General features: G+C 33.8%; 1 protein-coding gene across 2 annotated transcripts in view; it reads right to left on the bottom strand.

Moving 5' to 3' along the window:
* The window catches only part of SPAG16 (sperm associated antigen 16), a 1018955-nt gene that overhangs the window by 854113 nt on the left and 138375 nt on the right, over positions 1-26467 (bottom strand). For both annotated transcript variants that reach the window (XM_015539276.2, XM_042995277.1), the window contains one exon: positions 7599-7726. In XM_015539276.2, the coding sequence (XP_015394762.2) occupies positions 7599-7726 (128 nt within the window). The remainder of the gene's footprint in view (positions 1-7598; positions 7727-26467) is intronic.

Raw genomic sequence — 26467 nt, 5'->3', positions numbered from 1 at the left:
TACCTTTCTGTTAAACAGCAGGTAATAGGCAATACCAGTATTTAGCTAAGCAAGAAAGTGAATTGGGAGATGGTTTCCAAATTTACTGGAATATTATTACTGAAATGCCATTTCATGGAAATTTCACTTGACTTATCATAAGAATACAATCCAGAAAAAGTTTTATGCAAAAACTAAATGATTTGTTTGCTCCAAAACCTAAAATTATGTGTGTCCTAAGGGAGACAAGCATAGTTTTATTTTTACCAACCTTAGTTCATTGGTGGGATTTTTATATATTTTTGGCACTACAAATAATTGCCATATATAATTATAATATGTCCAACAATTCCTTCTAGTAAGTCACTGTGGTTATTACCATGGATCTAGATAATTAAAACAGAATGAAAAACTGTTATAGCCCCACAAGGAGTCTTCTCTTGGAGTCTATGAAACGTTGGAATTTAAAATGCTTTGTGCATCATCTGTGACCAATGAAAAGACCTTTCCATAATTTTAGCTGTAAGCTGACCCAAAAAACAAATCAGAACACCTTCTGGAAGATGACAGCTGGTCAACAAATCCAAAGTGTCTGCACAAAGTTAGTTTAAGCTAAGGACAGTTACATGCAAGGGCACTGAAGACAATCTGAAATAAATTGAAAATCTAATCTCCTAATTAGATGATGTATTTATTCATGGAACACACCCAAAAAGATAAACAGGTCATTAAAATACATGTTTACATTTACTGTAAATTCATGTACCTTTTCCTTCTTAAAAATTAATGGCATAAATATTATCATTATTTAATGGAAGCTAACTGAATACCTTATTATGTTGATAGCAAATCATAAAACCAGCAGAATATATCCTCATGGTATAAAGTGTTTAAAATTATTCTGTACACTAGTTATAAGTAATGATTACACACATTTTTATCTGTATGTAATGATTATCCTCCTAAGGAGAATTGTCTTGAAACTTCAAGAAACTGCAAGTTCTTTGCTTATTTGTTTGGAGAATATAAACATTATAACAATTACAAATATCAATTAAACTTATTATAAATATGTATTATAAAATACCAGTTAAATGTATAGTTATACGAATGATTTAATGGTTAATTTGAAAACTCACATTTTAAAAGATAACTAGCAGTTTCTTACAAACACATATAATTTATAGCCAAAACAATAAGAGAAATTAAGCTTTATATTGACCCATGTTGAAAAATTACATTTCTAAATGCCCTTTTTCTTTTCTGCATTAAAAGCAACTTAGTCACTTTATCTTTATTTCCACAAAAGTGCATGGAATAGTACTGACATGGACCTAACCACTCGCCAGGTGGCACACACAGTTGTGATTGTGTTCATAGCATGCTCTAAGGGCCCCATACAAATCTAAGCCTGCTTGGAAGTTTAATAGGCATCCCAAACATAATATGCCCAGCTCCATATTCCAAACCTTCCCCTCCCTTAGCTTCTCCCATAAAAATTAATAGTCACTGTATCTTCATTGGCTCTGATAAAAACCCTGGGACTCATTTTTAAATCCTCTCTTTCACCCCATATCCAGCTTATCAAAAAATACTACAGACTCTCATCAAAAAATAAAAATCTTACCATTTAGCCTCTATCCCATTGCATGCTGGCCCAGAATATCTTTACACATCTCTTGGATTATTGAAATTAGTTCCTAACCAGTCTGCCATCTTCTATCTACCCTTAACCCCTCTGACAGTCTAATTTCCACACAGAAGTCACAGAGGTCTTATGTAAATCAAATCAGGTACTTTTCAAAATCCTCCAACAGTTTTCTAGCATTCTTGGAACAAAATTAATTGTCCTCTTTACTACTATCTAGAAGGCCCTAAAGTCACACCCTTTTTGGTCCCCAAGTACCGAACTTCATTTTCTCCTCTTCTCTCTAAGCTCACCTACTTTATTTATCCTGGATTCCTTGCTGAAACATTTTGGAGATGTTCTCTTCTTAAGGGTTTTGCATTTGCTATTCCTCCAGCTCTAATTCTCATCCTTAATTCTCCATGTGTCTCACTTCCTCAGCTACTTCAAGTTTTTGTTATAGATCACCTTCTCAGAACAGTCCTGGATTTTCTCTTTAAACCTGAAGCCACCCTGCACTCCATTTTCCTATGCCCTGCTTTATGTTTTTCTCTAGCACTTATGGCCAACAAATATACTGTAGTATAGATGTGTTCATTATTGGTTTATTACCTGTTCCTTACAACAAATTTAAGGCCCTGAGAACAGATTTCTGTGTATTTAGTTAACTGCCCAGAATAGTGACTGACAAATGCTCAATAATTTTTTTCTTAAATGAATGAGTAAATATTAAAGTACCATCAATCTTTTAAAATTTGATTTCATTCATCTTACATAGCCTAACTCATTTATTTTCATAGAAATATAGTGCATTTGTCAGGGCAATGAAAGCAGTACCACAGAAAAAGCTTGAGAAAGGTCAGGAACTCACCAAACAACAGATGACTCAAGAACACACGCTCCTCCTTCTAGCATGTGGCTCACCACTTTCAAAGTCTTTTGATTTCAACTAGGAAAATGAGGATGGACAGAGTAGACAATACCAATGGAAGCCTAAGGGGTTGGACCTGAAAGTGGTGTACACTGGGTTTGGTCAGAATTAGTAGCACAGAGCTTCCATATAACCTTCCATATTCCATATAATCTCCCAACGGGCCCAAGGAAGAGAAAACTGGGTTGGTGAGCATCTAGCCAGGCTCTCGCACACATAAACTAGGAAAACACTAACGTTCTTTTTTTTTTTTTTTTTACTTTTATAAAATACTTTAAAATTTATGCTGCATACCTATGGAGAACCATGACAGAAATTAAGTAGAGATGGGATTGTACATGACCGGAGGAGTAGGAGTGAAATATTAGCTACATTTTTCAACAGCTGCTTCTCTGAGTAGGTGATATTTGAGCTGAGATATTAGAGATGAGAAAGCCAGACATGCAAAAATTAGAGATGCAACAACACAAGCAGAAAGAAGAGCTAGTATAAAAGCCCTGGGAAAGTATAAACTGTGGTATGTTTGCAAATAGTAGTGAGAAGACTGAAGTAGCTGAGGGTACTGGGGAGGGGATGTGAGGGAGCGCATGGCCCAAGAGGCAGGTAGGAGACAACTTGTAGAGCCTGATATGCCACAGTAGCAAGTTTACACTGTAAAACAAGGGGAAGACGTTATTGTATTTAAAGAAGGGAATTTTGTGATCTGACTTACATTTTTAAAAGATCTGTCTGGTTACTGTGAAGTGAGTGAATTATTATAAGGTAAGGTAGGGTGAATCAGTAAGCTTTTGCAATAGCACAGACTTGGAAAAATGTAAATGTATTCTGGAGGAAGCACCTATCAGACTCACTGGTAGAGCTAATGGTGGGAACCGAAGGGTGAGAGAATGAGCAATCCCAATGACTCCTAGGCCTTTAGCTTGAGTAAATTCACATACGTTCACATTTTGCTTTTACAAAAATAAGGAAGGTCAGAAGGCCACGTTTTCTGGCATTATTCTATTCTATTAGTGAGATTAGAGATTCCTTTCTGGGCGTGACAATTTGGAAAAATCTATTAGATACCCAAGCTCAGGAGAGAAGTCAATGGTAGAGATATCAGCATGGGAATTATCAACACATGGAGAGTATTTATAGCCTGAGGATGGGAGAGGCCGCCTGGAGAAGTGTATTAGTGAGAAGAAGAAGCTGTGCGCTGAGCCAGGGAGGAGTATGGGGAGGTGGAGTCTATCAACTGGAACTCTGGCAGAAGAGAACAGCCTCCTGAAGACGCTGAGCAGGACAGCTTGGGACTCAGCAGGAAAACCAGGGCCATAGAAATAATGAGAGCCAGGAGAGTAAAAGCAGGCGTGGCAGGTTGTAGTGACCGAATCTGAGAGGTAAAGAAGATGAGAACAGGTAAGTGGCACCGGCAGTGGGCACCAAAGGAGCCAATGACTGACAAAAGTAGTTTCAGAGGAGAGGAAAGAAAGGAAACTGAAGGGGAGAATACAAAAAGAACAAGTAGAGGCTGTTAGTTCCATCAGAACTTCTGCCAACCATTTTGATGAAAATGAGCCAGAGCAGCTTCTGAGGAAAGAGCATAGGTGCAGTAGGGGGTTGTCAGGTCAAGGGAAAAAAAAGTGTTTTTAACTAATGGGAGTTACTTAAGGATATTTTCTAGGTTGATAGGAATTATCCTGTGAGAGTAGAAAAAAAGACATCTACCTAAATCACAACTTAAAAACTCTTAACTAATCTGATTTAAAATCCTGGTTCTTCGACCTATGAAATTGCACTCTATAAAAATGCAAATTAGTAAGACATTAAGAATCTTTAAATTTTCTGGAATTAATATGCATTTATTTTATTTTGACCTTGTTAGAAAAACATAGTAAAAATAAATTTTAATCTTGTTTTTCCAGGGAAAGAACATATACTTAACAAATTCTGCACTTAAGCACAATCTAATTAATTATTTTAATATTTAAGTTTAAAGCAATTATTAGGGGGAAAATGATATTGATCAAACTCATAGGTTATATAGTTGTATGTTACTGGCAAACTTGTATGCCTTATTGTAAATACAGACACTATTTCCTCAGCATTTTTCTTTAAAATAATGCATGGCTTCTTCACTGTCTAGAGGTTTGCTTTTGGGTTAACCAGACCCAATACAAATTCTTTCTCTGTGATTCTCAAGATCTCTGAGCTGTGTATGTGTGTGAGAGAGAGAGAAATAGGGAAGATAATAAATTCCTTATAGAAACATGAAGGTCAAACATAGAGTGTATAAAGCAAAGCAGCTGAATCCTGGCATTTATAGATGCTTATTGTTATTACTGATATTCTTTTATTATTATTATTATTATTATTATTATTATTGTTATTTTGATAAAGTTAAGGAACCTATACACCACAGAGGAAGAGCTTAATTTCCATTGATGGTAACTGACAAACAAAAATAAATAAACAGAAATTTATTAAAAAAAGCCTTTTCCTTATTCCTTAAAGAAATATATATATGAGTCAATAAACATTATATTAAAGAATCATAAAGTACGAAACCTTTGGGTGTGTATGTGGGGTCAGGAAGAGAGTGATTTGGTTTTAAAATTAAGAATAGAGAATATGAAATTACTTGAGCAATACAGAAAACTTACAATTTAATTTTATACTATGGTTAGTTAAGGGTTCGTGGTATAGAATGAGAATATAAAGAGGTAGAGTAAAATAAGTGGGGAGAGAAATAAGCGCGTGACAATGAAGAAATGGTGGTATGAAGAAGTAGCAACCAAGACAAATTGGAAATGAGTAAGACAGGCAACAAAAGGCTCAGGTAAATGAGTTGTCCCAAAGTCACAGCTTAATCTTCCTTTGAGGCATGTTACTCTAGAAAATTAGTGATTATTCTATTAGTGATTGATTGTTTTTTGTTTTTTGTTTTTGTTTTTGTTTTTTTTTTTTAACTGCCTAACTTATAATGTTAGAATCTTCTTTCCTAATGAGCTAACTAGTGAAGATGGTGACAGAGAAATTATTCCCTGGGTTGCAGTAGTAGTTACCAGGGCAGCTGTTTTTCCAAAGGCTGGAAATAAATCAAGCTGAAATACAGATTTTGTCTTTTACTAAAAGTTAAATATTTACCTCATTATCTTCTCTTCATTTTCATTTAATCGAAACTTTTCCCTTAACCTCCACTTAATGATTGGATTGACCAGCATTTCTCATTTTCTCTGTAAACTATGCTGGTTGTGTTCACTGTGCCTCGACTGCTCAGAGCTCTCAGACCACACCCAAGCAGACCAGCACAGGATACTCTCACCAGCTAACAGCCATGATTACAAAGAGTTCAAAGGAGTATTTTACTAACCCTCCTTATAAGTCAGTTGTGTTTACTATTGTAAATGTAATTAAAAGACTAATCAAGGTGATGAAATATGAATGTGATAAATATGCTGTCAATGAAAATTAAATTAATACTATGGAAAGGTAAGAGGATCATCTTCTGCATGTCTGAAGTTTTTGTTGCAGATTAAGGAAATAACAAAATTGAAACTGTAAGTGATACATTATTGGTATAGCTTATGGAAGAGTGTAAAATTCCAATCAACAGTCAAAGAAAAAGTCATGGCCTTCTTGTTTTCACTCTTATGTGGATCCTGAGAAACTTAACAGAAACCCATGGGGGACGGGAAGGAAAAAAAAAAAAAAAGAGAGAGAGAGAGGTTAGAGTGGGAGAGAGCCAAAGCATAAGAGATTCAAAAAATGAGAACAAACTGAGGGCTGATGGGAGGATGGAGGGTAGGTGATGGGTATTGAAGAGGGCATCTTTTGGGATGAGCACTGGGTGTGGTATGGAAACCAATTTGACAATAAATTTCATATATTAAAAAAAAAGAAAAAGTCATGGCCTTACATCAAAAGACTGGCATGTGAATGCAAATGCACTATTTTTAGACAAAATACAATACATACTTCAGGTTGAATGTATCATTTTTATGGCTCCCTTTACAAGCAGACTTTTTCAGTTCAGTAACTTACTGAAGTTTTGGTCAGAGTAGATAAGATCATATCTGCTGTGCCCTTAAGTAAGATATCAAAGATAATAAATATTCTTGCTACATGGAAGTAATCAAACAAGTAGGGTTTAGAAAATAAATAACATATCCAGTCAGTGGGAGCAGAGAAAAGTTTGCAAATGAAAAAAAAAAGTACTCACCACAGGTAAATGCATGTAAGTTATCGGAGTTGGTTAATATCTTATTTTGAGACATTTTTCCTCATTAAATATAACAGGAACAATTATATAATGTTTGCCATACATTTTTTACAAGCCTAAAATTTCCTGAAGATTGATGACATAAATTTGGCAATATATGAACAAATGTAACAAAAGAATATAACTTACCTAAACCATAATCCAAGTGATATATCCATGATCACATCCTAAAAGCTTACCACTTACTAAACTTTTAATAACCACAGAACTATATCATAGAACATATGTATATGCATATTGCCCATGTTAATATTTATCTTGAAAACTGAATACCAGTGTAAATTTTTAAGATATAAAATAGGTATGAATATAAATATGCAGATTCAGAAAAGAATGCATTTAATAAATACCAAGTAGTAAGTTTTGTCTTTCAACTGATAGGATTGTGGCTCACAAACTAGTCCTCAAAACAAAATAAATGATTTGTTAATGAGGAAAAAACACACATTGATAATAAGTAAATAATCAAATGAAATCTTTAGTTGCTGAGATCCCATATTTAGAAGAAATCCTACAAACATCTCTAGAAATTAGTTGTGCTTTCTTTTAACCCTGAACTACAACCTCTACAATAAACATACACAATAGTGCACTTAGTTTGTACTGCCACCAAGTGCCTAAAGCAATTAATTTTAAGTTTCTTGCAGCAGCTATAAGCAGATTCTTTTGCTGTTATGAGTAGCAATTTGGAAACAGGCTAAGAGCAAATCACTTCAACCATGAATGGCTATAAGAGCAACACAATTTAGACATGACAACAAAATCTCAAAGGCATTAATAAAAAACACCAAGAATCCTACCAGCTCACTGGAAGTTCATGAAGTCTAAAAATGTTATTCAGCTTGTAGTCAACCTTTGCTGGACAAATATTTTCTTTATATAAACACAGGTTTGGATTTGGTTGCATATCTGTGGGAAATTCTGAATCCTAGATAAAAAAGAAAAAGCAAGAGCTATGTGCAAAATAGGCATATCACTGTACACACTGATAGTCTTATTTAATATTCTATCTTATTTAATATTAAATTATAAATATTACCAGTATATTCCCTCAGGACTTACCATAAGTCCTTAATTTCCTATTTTAGTTTGAGAAAACATGCAAAAAAAGATAAAATGTTAAATAAGGCACATATCTATTTATATAAGTTTAAACTGCATGCTACATGGTAAAAATTATTTTAAAACACACCACTATTACAGTGAAGCACAATATAGCACTTTCTTATATTATTGGTCAACTGTCCTTTTTCAGAAAGTTTCCATCCCCAGCAGTAATGTCAGCAAAATCTGTGATTATCCTTATACTCCTTTTGTCCTCTATAAATGGTAAACCAAAAACATTTTTAATTGGGAAACAAAATACGTATGTTATTTGATTAATCATGGTATTCTTCTTTAAACCTGAGGACACAAGGCTAATTTAAAGGCACTTACTAAAAGATTTCTGTCTTAATCACTTTAAATCTCACATACATTAGAATCCACATCTGCCAAGCAAATTGTAACTGGAGATCAAAGATCATTTTTAGTCCATGAGAAAGTAATCTCTCCTCAGCAGAAGGAGGATATACTATGAACAGGCACTTTTTATTTTAATTTGTTTAGTTTTTTTTTTTTTTATTTTTGAGAGAGAGGGAGACACAGAATCCCAAAGTAGGCTCCAGACTCTGAGCTGTCAGCATACAGGCCAACACGGGGCTTGAACTCATGAACCATGAGATCATGACTTGAGCCAAACTCGGATGCTTAACCGACTAAGTCACTCAGGCACCCCAGCACAGGCACTTAATTAACATGGATGCATTAATTGCTCAATTCCACAGGGAAAAAAAAAAAGGAAGTAATCAATCCACTTACACTTAATGCTTTAAAATTACCTTTAGAGGGGCGCCTGAGTGGCTCAGTCGGTTGAGCGTCCGACTTCAGCTCAGGTCACGATCTCACGGTTCGTGAGTTCGAGCCCCGCGTCAGGCTCTGGGCTGATGGCTCAGAGCCTGGAGCCTGCTTCCGATTCTGTGTCTCCCTCTCTCTCTGCCCCTCCCCCATTCATGCTCTATCTCTCTCTGTCTCAAAAATAAATAAACATTAAAAAAAATTTTTTTTAAAAATAAAATTACCTTTAGAGAGGGAGGTATATCATTTGTGTACTCACTCATTTATTCCAAAAATATCTGTCAGTGCTACTTTAGGCATAAAGCAGGCATACTTAGGCATAAGGAATCCACTAATGAACAAAGATAAAAAGTCTTGCCCTTGTGGAGGTTACATTGGAGTTGGAAAATGATAAAAACCAATTTTCATAAAGAAGAATTTTTCTGATAAACAAATAATAAACATTCACATAGAAATATCATGCATTCAGGGGCTGGGTGGCTCAGTCAGTTATGTGTCCAACTCTTGATTTCATCTTAGGTCATAATCTCATGGTTCTTGAGATCAAGCCCTGTGTTGGGCACTGTGCTAAGAGTGCGGAGTCTGCTTGGGATTGTTTTTCTGCTACTACTCTCCGGCTCACGCATGTGCACTCTCTCTCAAAATAAATGAATAAACTAAAAAAAAGAAAAGAAAAGAAATATCATGCATTCCATATACTACCAAGAAAAAAGGAAAGGATATCTTATTCTCACCATACAAATATAATTGCTATTAGCACTTTGATGTAATAATTTGTCTCTAATTTTTTACAAAATTGAGACCATGCTCTATTATCCACCCTCCATTTTTCATTTAACATTATACCACTGCATTTTCTAGTCTATTCTGAAAGTACCATATTGTTTTTGACATTTAACTATTTTTATTTTCCTTACATTGTCAGTGCCATGAACAGCTTTCTGTCTATAAATCTGCATTTCACTGATTATATCCTTAAAGTGTAAATAAATAATTCAAATAAAATAAATACTTAACAAAAAACATGATACTTCTTCATAGACTGCTTTTCAGAAACGTTATATGAATTTATATGCTGCCTGTCATATAATACTGTGTGCAATTCACCGCAACTTTGTTAATGCTATACACACATATATACACATACTTCCTCACGTTTAAAATAATACATTCGGTAAGATACTTCTTTGACTAATATTTATCATTGAGCATCTATTACATGACAGGCACTAGTTTTAGCTCTTATGTCATTGGACAAAATAGACAAAACCCCCTTCCTTGTGGAGATTACACTCTAGCGTGAGGACACCAAATAATAAACATGTAAACTATATTATATCTATGTGCTAAAAAGTCTAAGGGAAAATTGTTGTTAATTCATATTTTAAAAAACTATTTTACTGACATTTCTTAAATTAATTGATTAGGTTTAAGTTTTGGGTTTCTTATTTCTTGCTTTACTTGTTTTTTTTCTGAACTGTATGTTTATGTCTTTTGCCCTTTTTTCTATTGTTATGATAATTCATTTTAATAATGTTGCTTGGGTTTGAAATGGACGCAGGATAAATTATTATGCTAGAAAATATGGCAAAGTGAATCAGAATCCAGTCTTATATAATTTTTTGACTCCATGGAAAATCTAGGACCATAAACTTATTATCTGCAGCAATTTTTACAAGCAATCATTATTTTTAAACCAATCATTATATAAAACTAATACAATGAGACATTTAATAAAACCTAATCAACTAGGCTTAATAAAAACCAAATCAGCTACATCCTATTTGGTGTAGCTGAAAAGAATACAGGAAAATATAATAATACCTGAACAAGTATTTAAAAGAAAATTTATAAGAGTAGTAAAGGCCTAGAAACAGCAATCCTATCTAAACATAAATGCACTTGCAGAGGCAAAATGTAAGAACCCTTCTATTGCCCAGCATGTAAACCGAAATATTCCAGGAAACAAAAGCAAATAAATGGGCAGGCAGGACCAGTGAGGCAAATGCAGGATTCATAAATAAGGACTATGCATAGAGAACAGAGGGAATAAAATAAATTTTAAAACTGTTCTTTCAAATGACATAACCATTATTATTTCTTTGTATTGACAAAGTACAACTGCAGGGCACAGCTAAGCTCTCAATAATATACTTTGATAGGTCAGCAGTTCTTTTACTCTGCCCACCCTTTGAAATCATCAGGCAGCTTTTTAAAAATACAAATTCTACTGGATCCCACCCCAGACCAATTAAGTAATAATTTCCAAAGGTAAGGCTCTGACATTGGTATTTATTTTAAATTTCCCCATGTGAAATAAAAGTCAGGATTGAAAATCCTGGCTTTCCCTAGCGATTCAGTTCCACTACATACTAGCATGAGAATTTAGTCAAGCTATTTAACAAACTTTTTAGGATGCATTTTTCCTTCAGTAAACTACAATCAAAATTACACCTGATTAATAGGCTGCTGTGAGTAGTAAGTGAGATAATCTCTGTAAAGCAGTAATCACATGCTTGGTACCTAATAAATCCTTAATAATAATTAGCTATTTCTATGGATGTTTATATTATTGCTGCAATTGGTGGCACATTTTAATTTCAACTGCTTAGTAATTTCATTATGAATTATGTCATACTCTATTTATAATAAAATATTTTATATTACTCAAATTTCAGGTTTAATATTCTCCTGGGATATAGATTGAAGTGGATAGTAATATGATCTCACCTGTCAGAATCCTAGTCCTATATCTAGTTAACTGTTGGTTACCTCTATTTGTCCCAGCTTCAATAATAAAAGGAATTCTTGCTTCACTGGCCAGCCAGTCGGAATCAAATACAGTCTTGCTGCTTATATTCAAAGGATGAAAAACCTGATGGGTAACTGTGGGGAAATGGGTTCTACATACATAAATGGATTAGAAAAAAATCTTAGGGCAGAAAGTCGCCACCATGGGCGAAAGTGCCCAAGGTTAGCTCGCGAGATACTGTAACGGGATCACGAGTAAATTGTTAGATAACCTGAAGGAAATTACTTTCCATCTGATGCCAATATACTCTACTTGCCCCCAGACCCTTTGCTTCTTATACACACAGGTTAATGATTAGTGTCTGATTGTTTTCTCCACGTTCACATGTGTAAGATCTTATTTTCTTCACGTTCACTACGTGGGTAATATCTTTTGTTTTCGTCATGTTCATCACGTGGGTAATATCTTGTGAGCTCAGTAAATATAGAGACAAAACCGCTGTTTGGGGCTCTTGTCTCCTCCTGGACATTAGCCTCTCTTGTATTCAATTCTGCATCTGCTCTCTTGCTTGAAAAGAAGAAACTCCAGACTCAGAGTCTTCAACAGGTAACTCATCCTCTGTTTTGGTGATGTATCAATTAGGCATCCCCTTTATCTATCCTTATTAGGAAGCCAAACTATCTATTTGGCCTCATTTCACAGAGTGTCTTAGGTACTTAGGCTTTTTCCAGGTCCTGTATCTATGCCATTCAACTCATGTCTGCTTCTCTATCTTGTTCTTTGCTTTCCGTTGACCTGACATTCAAGGGAATTACTCAGACCAATTTTGAACCTGAAGTTCAAGATTATTCACTAAAGCATTCACTCAACATTTGAATGTTTATTCTGTATGGTACTATGTTACTTACCTTACTTAACAGTAAGGTACCTTACTTAACAGGTACTATGTTAATTACCATACCAAAAAACAAGTGGAAGACACTCCTTCCATTGAAGGACTCACAGTCTCATGAAGGAACAGTATAAATGAAAAACTACATCATTGAGAAAACCTAGAGTAGAAACATGCAGAAGATATTAATGTGAAAAAATAAGGAGTAAATCTATTGGAATGAAGTAGATATACAATTGGGCAAATTGGAAATATCTACTGAAATAAAAACTGACTTGTTTTTTCTAGTGGTTCCACTGCTAGGCATTGGCCTTATGGATATTTTCACAAAAGTTTCCCAAATTACATATGTAAGTTTTCTATTTTTTAATTTAATTTTGTGGTTTCTGTCTTGTTTTCTAATCTGTAGTATTTCTTACAATATTGGGTATTTAAAACCATCTAATTGTGTATTCGTATACTGATTTAATATATTAGTTTTAATCACAGTACAATTCTTGTATACTACATAAAATAGAATGAGGTATTTGCAGAACTTATATAACCCTAGTGTACCAGTATGGCCTTGTTGATTGTTATAATATCAAAAAAATATTCATACTACTTGGAAAACAGCTGATACCCTGAGCATGTCTTCCATGTTCCTTTCTACCACTGACCCTAGCCCCTACTTTGGGTACTAACCCTTGTTCCCAATTTATTCACCATCATGCTCTAATTAAAGTAATTTCTAGCACACCTGGGCCTCCAGGGACCTTTCTCCAATCCCACATCCAGCATCTATTCTGATTGGTCAATGCCCATGTTATAATGGTTGTTAACTATTTTGAATATCACTTAGAATGTTTACGTATTTATAGAGAATAAGCTCTGTGATATATTATTTTTTTAAGCTCTGTGATATATTATTAACTTAAAAAAGAAATTTACAGAATAGCATATAAATAAAATCATCCCATTTTTATAAAGTAAAAAAGATCTACATTGGTAAGCACTGATGTATATATGACACATTTTTAGAGAGAGAAACTTAACAACAGTCAACAAATGGATATCAAAACAAAGAAGAGAATTATTTACCTTTAATTTTATCTTTATTTACTGTTTGAATATTTTACCATGAACATGTATTGTTTTTTTCTTAAATTTTAAAATATAGAAATCTATATAAGGAAATCAGTCCTACGTATATGAAATACTCTTTAATTTGTACCTAGTATTTTCAAACCAGCACTTAACTGGATATGATTTAGTTAAAAACCCAGATTTAAATGACTAAATAAATCAAGTTTGGTAGGTGTAGCAGAGGCTATTGAAAGCTCTTCTGCATTTCTCTGCCTCCCTTGCAGTTAAACAGAGTTAAAGTGATTGGATTTTGAAACAGGATATAAGTAGAAATGATGTAAGCCACTTCCAGTCCTAGCCTTGAAACATCCTGATGTAGTGCACCATTTTTCTTTTCCTGTCACAATGACTTTGGAGAATTATGTAGATGACAGATGGTGTAGATGACAGATAGCTGCCCACATCCCAGAGTCACTGAATGGAGGAGAGTCACACATAGTCACACCATCCACAAGTTACAAATGAACCTTTCTTGAGACAGGACTATAGATTTTCATCTCTCTTGCAGCAGCAGCTAATGTTGTTTACACTGACCAATATAGTTGGGGAATGATTATGATTAATTATTGGCCACTTACATTAATTTTTAAAAATTTAAAGGTAAAGGATGAATGTTTTAAGATAGATACTGGATTAAATAAATGCCTCATCAAAACAGATTTTAATGTATTTTTTGTCTTCTTGTCTTAAATCCCCATGTGGAGAGGAATTTACCAAAAATGGAGAAGTTTTGTTCAGGCTTCTGTGCCCTCATTATTTCATTTATCATTCAAGTAGTCCATGCCTGCTGACAAACTTCACGCATCACCATCTAGTAAATGACTGACAACTGACATTATCAGCATGACTTCATTGAGCTAATTGACATTCACAGTCTAAGTATGAAAATGGAAGTGGGTCAGGGCAAACCTTCCTTATTTAGGTATTTGTTCAGTTTCTTGATGTTTATATTTGTTTGTATTATTGTGGCCTTAGATTGTAGGGAGAAGGATTATAGTTATAAAGTGCTGTTTTCATAGGTACTTAAGCATTTGTGATCTAAGTTCCTAATTATTCTTTAAAGTTTCTACTCTAAATGACTATATTAAGCAAAATAGTTTTAACTATGTTAAAGCTATCACTAAGTTCTGTTTTACTTTGATTCATATCAAATTAGACTAAAAAGCCTAGCAAAAATAAAATGTACAACCAATAACTATCAGTTGGAAACTCCTCTACTTGATCACATTTTTAGAGTATATTTCTAGACTAAACTGCTTATTTGTGCCACCAACCAATAGAACAAAGATTTATTTGATTTAAAAACACAAGAAATGACAATTAGATTTATACTATTGCTGAGTATATATAGGATTTTTCATGAAAGGAATTATTTTAAGAAACACCTTTAGGATGCAAAAATTGAGAAGCTTAGAAAAAATTAACAGCAAATACAAAAATTGACAAGCTTAATTTGTCAAAAAAAAAGTCAAACAAGTGTATATTTTTACTATGTTGAATAATAATGAATATTATTTGAGAACTAACTTCTATTAGCCAATTTTAGTGGTTCTCAAAGAGTGTTCCTCTGACCAGAACACCAGCATTAGCTGGGAACTAATTTAAAATGCTAATTCTCAAGTCAGAGCCCAAATTTACTTCATCAGGAACTCTGGGAATGAAGCTCAGCAATCTAGGTCTCAGTCTCCGGGTGATTCTGATATTTGCTCAAGTTTGAGAACCACTGAAGTATCTGATTAACAACCCATTTTTCAAATTTTAGCAAACTTAGCTAAGAGATTTATAAAGCATATCTGTAAGAATAAATTTAATAGGCACAATCTATATGCCACATAATCAGAACCAGAGAAAAAGAACAAATTGTATTTAATATTTTAAAGTCTCTAATGTCAAAATGAATTTACATTTATCAATAAATCAATTGTAATGCACAGAAATTTATATGATTCATTACACCCTTTTATTGTCTCCCTGAAATGTCATCAAAAGAACATAATCAAGCACTAGCCAGTCAAGAAGCATCTAAAAAGTTCTTAATATTTTTTTAAAGAAAAAAGACTTCTATTTTCCATTTATCATATATAATAATTTTTGTTTATATAACTATTCTCATTTTATTTTATTTTTTTAAGTATGGTCCATGCCTAGCATGGAGCTCAATGCAGGGCTTGAAATCAAGACCCTGAGATCAAGACCTGAACTGAGATCAGGTCAGATGCTTAACTGACTGAGCCATCCAGGAGTCCCTTAACTATTCTCATTTTAAATAGTCCACTTATTAAACTTAGGAAAGGAACACATAAGAAGAGCAATGAAGCTTTTATTGTTAAGATTAACATTAAAAATAATAATAGCTACCATTTATTTAAAAACCTGTAACTATCTTAAATCCTCCCAACAGTTCTGCATATTGACTATCATCTCTCTTTTACAGATGGACAAATAGTGGAGCTCAGGTAGAATAATGATGAACTTGTCCAAGTTCTGGGACCAGGAATCAGATTCCCCTGTTTCAGAGCCTGAGTTATTTCTTCTTTGCCCACATCTCCAGTAACTTTATCAGTATTCTTATACCTCCTGCTGGAAACTGTTAACTAAGAGCCATTGATAAAATACTTAAAACCTGACTTTTCCTCCAGATTAAAAGAATCATTTGGCTTGACTAAGAGTAAAAACAAACAAGAGTTCCTGGAATTGCTAAAGGGAATACCACATCCATCTGCAATTTTTAGAAACTTGGAAATTTTTCTTGACTCAGGCTTGGGGGTGAGGAGGAGGTGGAAGCGGGACGAACAGTAAAACGTACGTCACTTTCATCACAACATTGCCATACAAGGTAATTTATGTTCGCCATTTTACAGATGGGTAAAATTGGGCTAAAAAAAATGATCTCTTTCCCAACGGCATGGATAAGGAAACTCAAATTAAAATCCAAGTGAGTTTGACTCCAAAATTCTTTTAACTATAGCATATTTTCCCAGTTTTTTTTAATTAAAAAATAAAACTTCTAACTTCTTTTTATTAATGGACTTCTTGAACAGAACAATGTAAAGATCATGAAATATTTTCTTAGTGGCTTGGTAATCATTATGAACACTACATTGAGTAATACAACTTTGCCTAGTTTTTAGTTTTCTGTCTCCTTCTAATCATAATAATTACAGTAATTTCTGCCCCTTTTCTTAATCCCCTTCTCCTGCTGTTTCTAATCTGCTATAGGCCACAAAATACCACAATTAAATCTACTAAAAATATTATCTTAACAATGCTGGTAAGGCTCCACATTAGGATCTTCTACACAGGAGCATGGTAGTTTTCAATGCAGGTCACTGTCTCTGGTGAAATCCCCATGTCATTGGATTCCTTTGAGGTGTAAGTCTACATTTGGATGACCAAGTCTCCAGAAGACTCAGTATGAATTATTCAGTAGAAGTTGTTATGAAAAATGGTTTAACTATTTGAGAAGAAAATGTAGAACACTGAATCTCATCCTGCTCCCACATTAATTCCAGATGGATTTGAGTTCAATGTTAAAAAAATAAAAAATCATAAAATACACAGAAAGGACATATAAGTAAATATTTATATGATCTGGGAATACAGAAGCCCTTCTAAGCATAACATTAAAGAAAAAAATGTGAAGTAGGAGACAGTTATATTTGATTAAGTAGTTTTTTAAACTTCTAAAAGAAAAAAAAAACTGTAAGAAAAATGTTAGTGTTTAAATACCAAATATAATTACATATAAACAGATTTTAAAATCAATCATTAAAACTAAACTCTTTCAAAGAAAAATGTACAGAAATCATGGTTACACAAGTCACCCAAAAAGTAATCAGTAAACATGTAAAAAGATTCAGTCTCACTAATCATTAAATAAATACAGATTAAAATAACAAATGAGATGTTATTCATTTGCAAATCGGTAAACAATATTTTAAAAATAAGATTAGTGCATTGATGCAGTTACTCTCACACACTGCAAATAGTAATGTAAATTGATATAACCTTTCTAGAGAGAAATTTGGCATGGGTATCAAACATATTTTAAACATGACCAAATACCTTCTATCAGTAAGTCTATTTCTAAAAATATATTCTAAGAAATTATTCAAACCAGTGTGCTAGGATAAGTACATGAAAATATCTATGAGCTATTACTTACTATACTGAAGCACTTAAAACACCTAACTCCTAATAAAAAGGGATTGGTTAAGTGAACTACAGAATACTATGAATCCAGGTAATAAGACACTATGTAGCTATTAATAATTGTATTCACAAAAAGAAAAAAACACTTGTATTCTACAAGTATAAAAAATATTTATAAGATATCCACGTAATTTACAGGGCATATGCATGATATATCTATACATATAAATTTGCAACTAGAAGAAAGTGTCATAATATTAATAGTAACTAAGTCTTTATGCTTTTTATTTTATTTTGTATTCATCTCTGCATTTTCAAACACAGCTGGGTTCTTATCCTTTTATTTCTCTTGAAGCCGTCCTCGTGACTTCCATAGTCCCCAGGAGCCTAAAAAGATGCTAATCAAAATCCAAGCAGGATTCAAGGAGGTCATGGGGTCATTCATACAGTATCTAGTTATGACTTATATGTAGCTATTAAAATACAGCTGTTTATTTCCCCAATGGTTTTAAAAACCAGTCAATTTACTATTGTAAGAAAATTCTTATAACATCTTTTTAAATTCTGTTTGACACAAAAATGTAAGCAGTTAATTCAAAGATGACAAATGTCAATGAACTGAACATTTTCCAGTAAAGAACATAATCTATTTAGGTTTGTAAAGTAAGGCAATTCTCCACTAACTGTTTTATCTGAAAAAGGATGAAGAATTTCTAAACCTTTATTATTTCCCCCACTTAGCCTCATGTAAACTCAAATTGATAGACACGGAAATTTCGATGACTTTTAGATTATATTCCTTTCACTATAATTTTCATTTAAAATAAACAGTTGTGTAATCTCTATGAAGCAGAGACCAAGAATAAGCCTTATAAAGGTTAAATTTTCCTGAAGACATATCTGACCAGATAGAAATTGCTAAATTGGGTGACTTGTCTAGTTCCATTCACTGACTAATGTATTGTCTAGTTGGCAGACTTCCAAAGTGAGGAATAAGCATGCATTTTTGTAATTGAAATTGCAACATTTAGCTTAGCTATCTTATCCTGACTTTAATGTTGTTAAATTAATCATTATAATTTAATAAAAAAATATTGTCATCCAATTTTTCATTTTGATAAAGCCTGTTATGCAATAATGCAAATACCTAAAAGCATCAATTATGTATTACATGCAAAATATACCTAGACAATAAATTATAACTTTTGGTTTACACTATTATAATCACATTAAAGTGCTGCAAACTCAAAAATATTCAAAGGGAGGATGAATGAAATGAAGAGACAGGAAGCAGAAAGCACATGAAGGTTTAGAAAAGTGCACCATAATGATGACAGAAGTGACCATTTCTGACAGTGCCAGACACTGAAGCAGTGCAAGGCAATGTTTTATGCAAATGTAAATTAAGTGGAGCCACTTCTGAAAATGGTGCCTCTGTTTTCAACAGATGAGTAAAGCAGCGATTCCTACTTTCATCTATTGGAGTGACGGCATTACTCTGAGTTTTCAGATAAGTTTTGTAGATAGAAACTATGGATAATTATTAAAATTTTTTTTAACGTTTATTTATTTTTGAGACAGAGAGAGACAGAGCATGAACAGGGGAGGGGCAGAGAGAGAGAGAGAGACAGAATCTGAAACAGGCTCCAGGCTCTGAGCTGCCAGCACAGAGCCCGACATGGGGCTCGAACTCACGAACCGCGAGATCATGACCTGAGCCGAAGTCAGACGCTTAACTGACCAAGCCACCCAGGTGCCCCGAAAGTATGGATAATTATTGGCATCTCACTGGCTTTATCTGCTTCCCTTCCTCAAAGGCAATGCAAAATTTTGTTGCAGCAAGCTTAAGTTATTTGACGAACAGCTAAGGAGGCATGCCTACTACTTCTGCCCCAACTGATTAGCATCAGTTTGTTTTTCATGTCCAGATATAAATGCAAGCCTGTGCTTAAAGCGTTATTATCTCAGCTACCTTAAGTTTTCACTGTCTGTGGATATCTACAAGTATAATCTGCTTGTGGTTTGGTGACTTACAGTGTTACAAGACTCCCAGTAAAGTAACTAACTTTCACTCTGAGTTTACTCAAGTTTCTTACAATTAATATCAACTCCTACAATATTTATTTTCTTTCTGTTAATATATGCTTCAATGATCCTTCTAATCTTTGAATTTCAAATAATATTGCAGTTGTCACTATGTCAAAGAGGATCAGACATTCGAAAGCCAGGCATCAGGAGGAAAATTCAAATGAATTAATTAGGTGGTCGTAGAAAAATTTAAATTTTATACATTTAATACACAAATTCCTCACTTCAATATAGAAATATGTCCCCCCTTTTTAGTAAACATATACTTTTCTTGCTCTTCATGGATCCTATGTTCCCCCTTTTAGTAAAGACGTGAATAGAAGACATAATTAACTTTTCTCTTAGTATAAGAAAAACAAAAGCAGAAATATGAAGATGAATTCCAACACATTCCCATCTCAGTACTAGGAAAACAATTGGGCCAGTGATGACTGCAAAGTCTGAGGAGAGCATACATATCTTACTTAAAGCACCAGTTGCCACTAAGTTCCAACCAATGGAAGGAATGCATATGAACGTAATCCCAACATTAAAAGATATTAGTGGTTTTTTTTTTTTTTCAAAAACACTCAGATATTTGGGTTTTTAATTTCGTCATTCAACAAGTATGTATTGATAATCCTAATCTACCAGGCACTATTCTAGCTGCCTTAAATACACTAACAAACAAACAGAAAACAAACATTCCAGCCCATATGTAGCTTATAGTATACTGGGGAGACATAAAAATCAATAAATATAAACAATAAGTAAATCACATAAAATGTTAGGATATAAAAACTGCTCTAAAAAGAAAGCAAAAGGACAGAGGAAAAGGGACATTGGAAGCGTACTGGGCAAGAGGAGAGTTTCTTGTGGTGGATAGTTGTGCAATTTCACATCAAGTGGTCTGAATAAGCCTTGCTGACATCTTAGGAAAGAGTTGAAGGCAGTGATGGAGTTGACAGTGAAGCTATCCAGCAGGAGAGCATTCCAGGAAGAGAGAAAAGCCAGTTCAAGGTCCCAAAGGAGGGAGTGAGTGAACATGGAATCTTCTAACAAAAATGGAGGCCAGTGTGGTTGGAAAGAAGGATAACAATACATTTTTAGGTGAATTAGAATGAATTATAAATGTTGGTAACAAATATATAAATCTATTTAATCCTGAATAATGTCAACACTGGAAGGCCAAACCAAATACATATATGGACTACAATTTTCTATCCCTATCCCTGATTTATAAGTTACTAAACTTGTGAAAAATTTTTACTTGTATTTAAAGCTATTGGTTTAAGTGAAGTTTCCTAAGAGTATTCAAAAGATAAACGGATAAAAATAATCAAATGAATTCTTTCTAATATAAGCTTTTTCCCCCATGTACAGAGTAGAAATCAAGCAAAACTTATAGAATGGTTTCTATTAATTCATTCAGAAAAAAGATGTATTAATGCACAAGTGGTATACTAGATGCATGGGAATACAGGGATATGGCATATATTCCTGATCTGAAGGAGCTTAAAGGTACCTGAAGAAAAACTATTGCTAGTAACTGTGATCCTTGGAAGTAGAGAATAGGAAATAAGTACTTTTACAAATACTAGCTACCATCATTTTCATGTTCACAGGCCCCAACAAGTCATGCTGTTACAATTTTCCATTAGTGAAAACAGCACTCATTATTATGGCATTATAGAGTTTACAAAGTAATTTCACATGTATTGTTGCACTGACATAGCTAGTGATTTATTTTGCCATATGGCTAGACTTTAAACAACAAAACAGCTCAAATGGTTTGCTTATTAGAGTCAGAGTGTCTTCATAGACACTAATTACAACAAAATAAAAAATGTACTCATTTGGCTTTCTTTAATTTTTGTAAGACTCCTGATACATAACCCCACCTAACAAGTTTGTCCCCAACATGCAATCCAGGTTTTATTTTGTATTCAATTTCTAAGAAACGCCTAGAATAGGATGTCAGTCAATTCCTAGGAATTATGCTGAGTCTCTTTTATGGCTATAGGTGTAAAATTAAAAATGGCTGAATATAATCTGTCATGCTGAAATTAATTCCATATACTAGCTGCATAGTTGTATGTATTGTTTGAATCAACATTCTGCCTTTGACTGTAGGAGTCCCATCTTCCATCCCCAAAGTCTATCAGTTCTTTAGACTTGGTTTTGGATAGCATGGAATAAGCTAACAAGTCAATCTATTAAAATATGCATAACAGAACGCCTTTGTCTATTCATTTGTTATGGATCTCACTATCAACACTTTAAGTCATGATCAGAATCTAAAGTTTTTAATATTTGTTCAACATTTACCCAAGTTTAATTTATGACAGATGATCTAATGTCCACCATCAATTTATCTGGCCTCTCTAGACATTGTCACTGAATTTAGTTTAGTCATCAAAAAGCAATATATGTAACAGATACCATGTTTTCACTCATATGTGAATTTTGAAAAACTTAACAAAAGACCATGGGGAAAGGGAAGGGTAAAAAGTAGTTTCAAATAGACAGGGAGGCAAACCATAAGAGACTCTTAAATAACGGAGAACAAACTGAGGGTTGATGGGGGTAAGGGGGGGTAATGGGTGATGGGCATTGAGGACAGCACTTGTTGGGATGAGCACTGAGTGTTGCATGTAAACAATGAATCATGGGAATCTACTCCTGAAGTCAAAAGCACGCTGTGTACACTGTATGTTAGCCAACTTGACAATAAATTATGTATTTTTTTAAAAAGGCAATATGTGTAGACCTGCCCTTTAAACACTGAATTTCTCCATGTCCATACTGCCCTCTTTTTTTCTCATTCCACATCTAATCCTGTAGCATTTTTGTCTGTGTGTGAGGTTTACCATAATGTATTTACTGGCTTCATCTAACTCTACTTAGATGTTCTACAGATGCCTCCCTGTGTAGCACTAAACATTTTTTTCTTCTTTCACTTAAATCAGTTTTACTTTTGAATTCATGATCACAATTAATAGCAATACTTTTCACTTGCAAGCCTGAAATTTGGGATAATTCTAAAATTTCTTGAGCCACATTTTAAAAATTCATTCCTTCTTCCATATTTACTTGCCCCTTTCTTAGTATGAGTTCCCGTCATTCTCCATAAGGATTGCTGCAGGCTCAACATGTCTCTCAGCTTAAAAAAACCCTCACACAAAAATGACATTTTTTAAGGCGTATATAATCATACATCTCCTGTATGTATTATCTCCAAATGTCTCCTTACCAACCACAGGGTAAAGTTTCAACTCCTCAGATACAAGGCCATCCATGGGGATAACCCCAGCCTGCCTCTCTAATTTCATTTTCCACTACTTCCCTAAATATATAGCTACCTCACATTACATCTTTCTTTGTGCTACCCATTTTATTAATGTAGAAATGTACTTATTAGAGAATATTGCAACTGTGTCATTGCATCGTCCTTCCATTCAACTATGAGCCATTAGTAGACAAATATGTCTCTCTAGCATAGAATCTTATACACAACAGACACTCTATAAATGCCTATTTAGTGAACAAATGGCCTTCTCAAAAGTCAATGTATTGTTCATATCTCATTCATGGAACAGAGCCAATGTATTTTTCCAAGGTAGAAATTATATAAAAATAACTTTACAATTTATATTGTTGTCCATGGACTTACCTAGGGATTTTATTTCCCTAATTCAGTCACTAGATGCTAAATCCTATATAAGACTAGGTACAGACATTATTCATTTTTGTTCCTGGCATGATAATGAGTGTTAAAGATTTAGTGACTCTAAAAAATGAATCTACTGATTTACAGTGACCAACAGTAACAGTATGTTAATATGATTTTTAAACCATTATACATTTACATTTTAGTAATACCTTTCAGAGATTCTGATGTAACTTCTATCTTTTGAATTCTAGCTATACTAACATAGGCCAAATATACTATGCATTCATAATAAATCCGAATAATAAAGTAGCAATAATTCAAGATAATCTGCATTTTAATGATTTCAAACATTTGTCTTCTGGTCAAAATTAGCTTAATCACTTTGCCAAAGGTTGTTTCATTCCTGTTTGAGTGTCCCTGCAACATTAGCAGGCACATACAAGGGTGTGAAGCACACTTATCTATAGCCAGATGATTTTAAGCAGAGTGAGATAACTAAGAAGGAATAGAGTTCCTGATATGGATCTATCCTGACATGATAATTAGGCTTGTTCTTGGGATATAGACCAATTAATTTAAAGCTCAAGGGAATTACAGTCTTGGAGATAGAAAATGGCATTTGAATAAGGTGGTAGCAAACAACATACATTATTCTAAAATAGAATTTGTACTCTTGGAAAATCAAAACCTAGCACTGCAGGTATTTTTAGAGACCGAGTATAGGAATGAGAAACCCAAATGCAGGCGAAAACAAACAAACGAGGGGTACAAGTAGGTAAGAATGGAAAGTCTGGAAAGATAAATGACAGAAGACCATAAAGAAACAGGAAGACCAGGTAATTTAATTTTAAAAAATACTGGAGGCACTGTAATTCCTGGGCAAAAATATGATCTAAGATTATAACAATAATTTTTTCAACAAAAAAACTCTAATTATTTAATATGTAGTACATTCTGTATATAAATATAAAAATTTAAGCTTATAAATGTTTCTTCTCAGAGCAGAAAAGAATTTCAGTAATGACAAAAGAGGTTATATGGAACAACCTTCCAGTTGAAAACAAATAGAAAATATGGTAAAAATATTTTTTTATAAAATGTATTTGAAAGCATCAGGGAATTTAACCAGGTAGTGAAGAATAACGGGATCAAGATCTAAGAAAAGAGGGACACACACGGAGGTCAGACTGGCATTTAGAGTTTGTTTCCTCATGAAGCTTTGTCTGCTTGTCAGATAATGTTGATAGAGGAGGCTAAGAAATGGAGACCAAAAAAACAAAAACAAAAACAAAAACCTGTAGCTGAGAACCCAAAATATGGGGTCTGGTAAACACTCCATGTTTTGGATTGAGACTGAGGAATGAGAGGAAATTAGAAATAGACTTGACATTCCAAAGACTAAAGCTAAATTTAGAATCATTTCAATCTAATTGGAATAGGTAATAATGTAACTGATAGTGTTTCCAGCACAGCTGCTGCCTGCAAGATGTCAGCATAAATCCTCTTTGGAAAAAGATAATATCACTCTTGTGTCTCTAATAAGACTTGCATTTTTTAAGTAAATATTTTCTGATGCTCAAAAAACAAAACAAACAAAAAGACAAACAAAAACAGGCATATAAAACTCAAGACAATGTGACCAAAACCCCAAAGAAATACTGGACATTAGGAACTAACCCACAGGGAATACAGATGCTAGAGAAATCAGTCACAGGTGTTAATTTGTTAACTGGCAAATTGTTCCAAAGGAAACAACCCAGCTGACACAGGAGGACGTTAAATATACAGGAAAAAAAAGAAAGAAAGAAAGAAAAGAGAATAGAAGGAAAAAATATCTACAAAATGTAAACCGGCATCCCAGATGGGAATAGAGAGAAAATGGTGAGGAAGCAATATTTGAAGAAATAATGGCTGAGAATTTTCCAAACTGATAAACAACATCAAAAAGCATGACAAACTACAGGCAGTATAAATAAAAAGAAAATCCTATGTATTATATCATAATACAACTTCTGAAAATCAAAGATAAACAGAAAAATATTTAAAGAAGCCAGAGGGAAATACAGATATATTGTGAGATATAGTAAGAATTACAACCAGCTTCTCAACAGAACAAGGGTAGCCAGAAGATGATGGAACAATGTCTGAAAAGTGCTAAAAGAAAATATTTGCTATTCACTGGATAAATACCTACTGGTGCAATTGTTGGATCATAGGTTAGTTCTATTTTTAACTTTTTGAGGAAACTCCATACTGTTTTGCAGAGTAGCTACTAGGTATTTACCCAAAGGATATAAAAATACTAATTCAAAGGGATACATGCACTTTGATGTTCACTGCAGCATTATCAATAGCCTAAGTATGGAACAAGCCCAAATGCCCATCGACTGATGAATGGATAAAGATGTGGTACAGGGGCACCTGGATGGCTCAGTTGGTTAAGCGTCCAACTCTTGGTTTTGTCTCAGGTCATGATCCTGGACTTGTAGGATCAAGCCCCACATTGGCCTCAGTGCTGACCATGGAGTCTGCTTAAGATTCTCTTTCTCTCTCTCTCTCTTTCTCTCTCTCTCCTCTCCATGCCCTTCTCCCCTGCTTATGCTCTCACTCGCTCTCTAAAAAAATAAAATTAAAAAAAATTAAATATGTGGTATGTGTGTATATATATATATCTATGTATATATATATGTGTGTGTGTATATATATATATATATATATTTGTATGTATACACACACACACACACACACAATGGAATATTACTCAACCATAAAAATGAATGAAATCTTGACATTTGCAATGATGTGGATGGAGCTAGAGTATATTCTGCTAAATGAAGTATGTCAGTCAGAGAAAGACAAATACCATATGATTTCATTCATATTTAGAATTTAAGAAACAAAACAAATGAACATGGGGGGGCGAGGAAGAGAGGAAAACCAAGAAACAGACTCTTAACTATAGAGAACAAACTGATGGTTATTGGGGGGGTGGAGGTGAGTTACAGAGGTGCTAAGGATTAAGGAGGGCACTTGAGTACCAAGTGTTGTATGAAAGTGATTAATCATTCAATTCTACACCTGAAACTAATATTGCACTGTATGTTAACAAGGT

The sequence above is a fragment of the Panthera tigris genome, chromosome C1, assembly GCF_018350195.1.
Source record: "Panthera tigris isolate Pti1 chromosome C1, P.tigris_Pti1_mat1.1, whole genome shotgun sequence".
Classification (NCBI taxonomy): domain Eukaryota; kingdom Metazoa; phylum Chordata; class Mammalia; order Carnivora; family Felidae; genus Panthera; species Panthera tigris.
The sequence above is the reverse complement of the archived record's forward strand: the minus strand, read 5'-3'. Positions and strand labels throughout refer to the sequence as shown.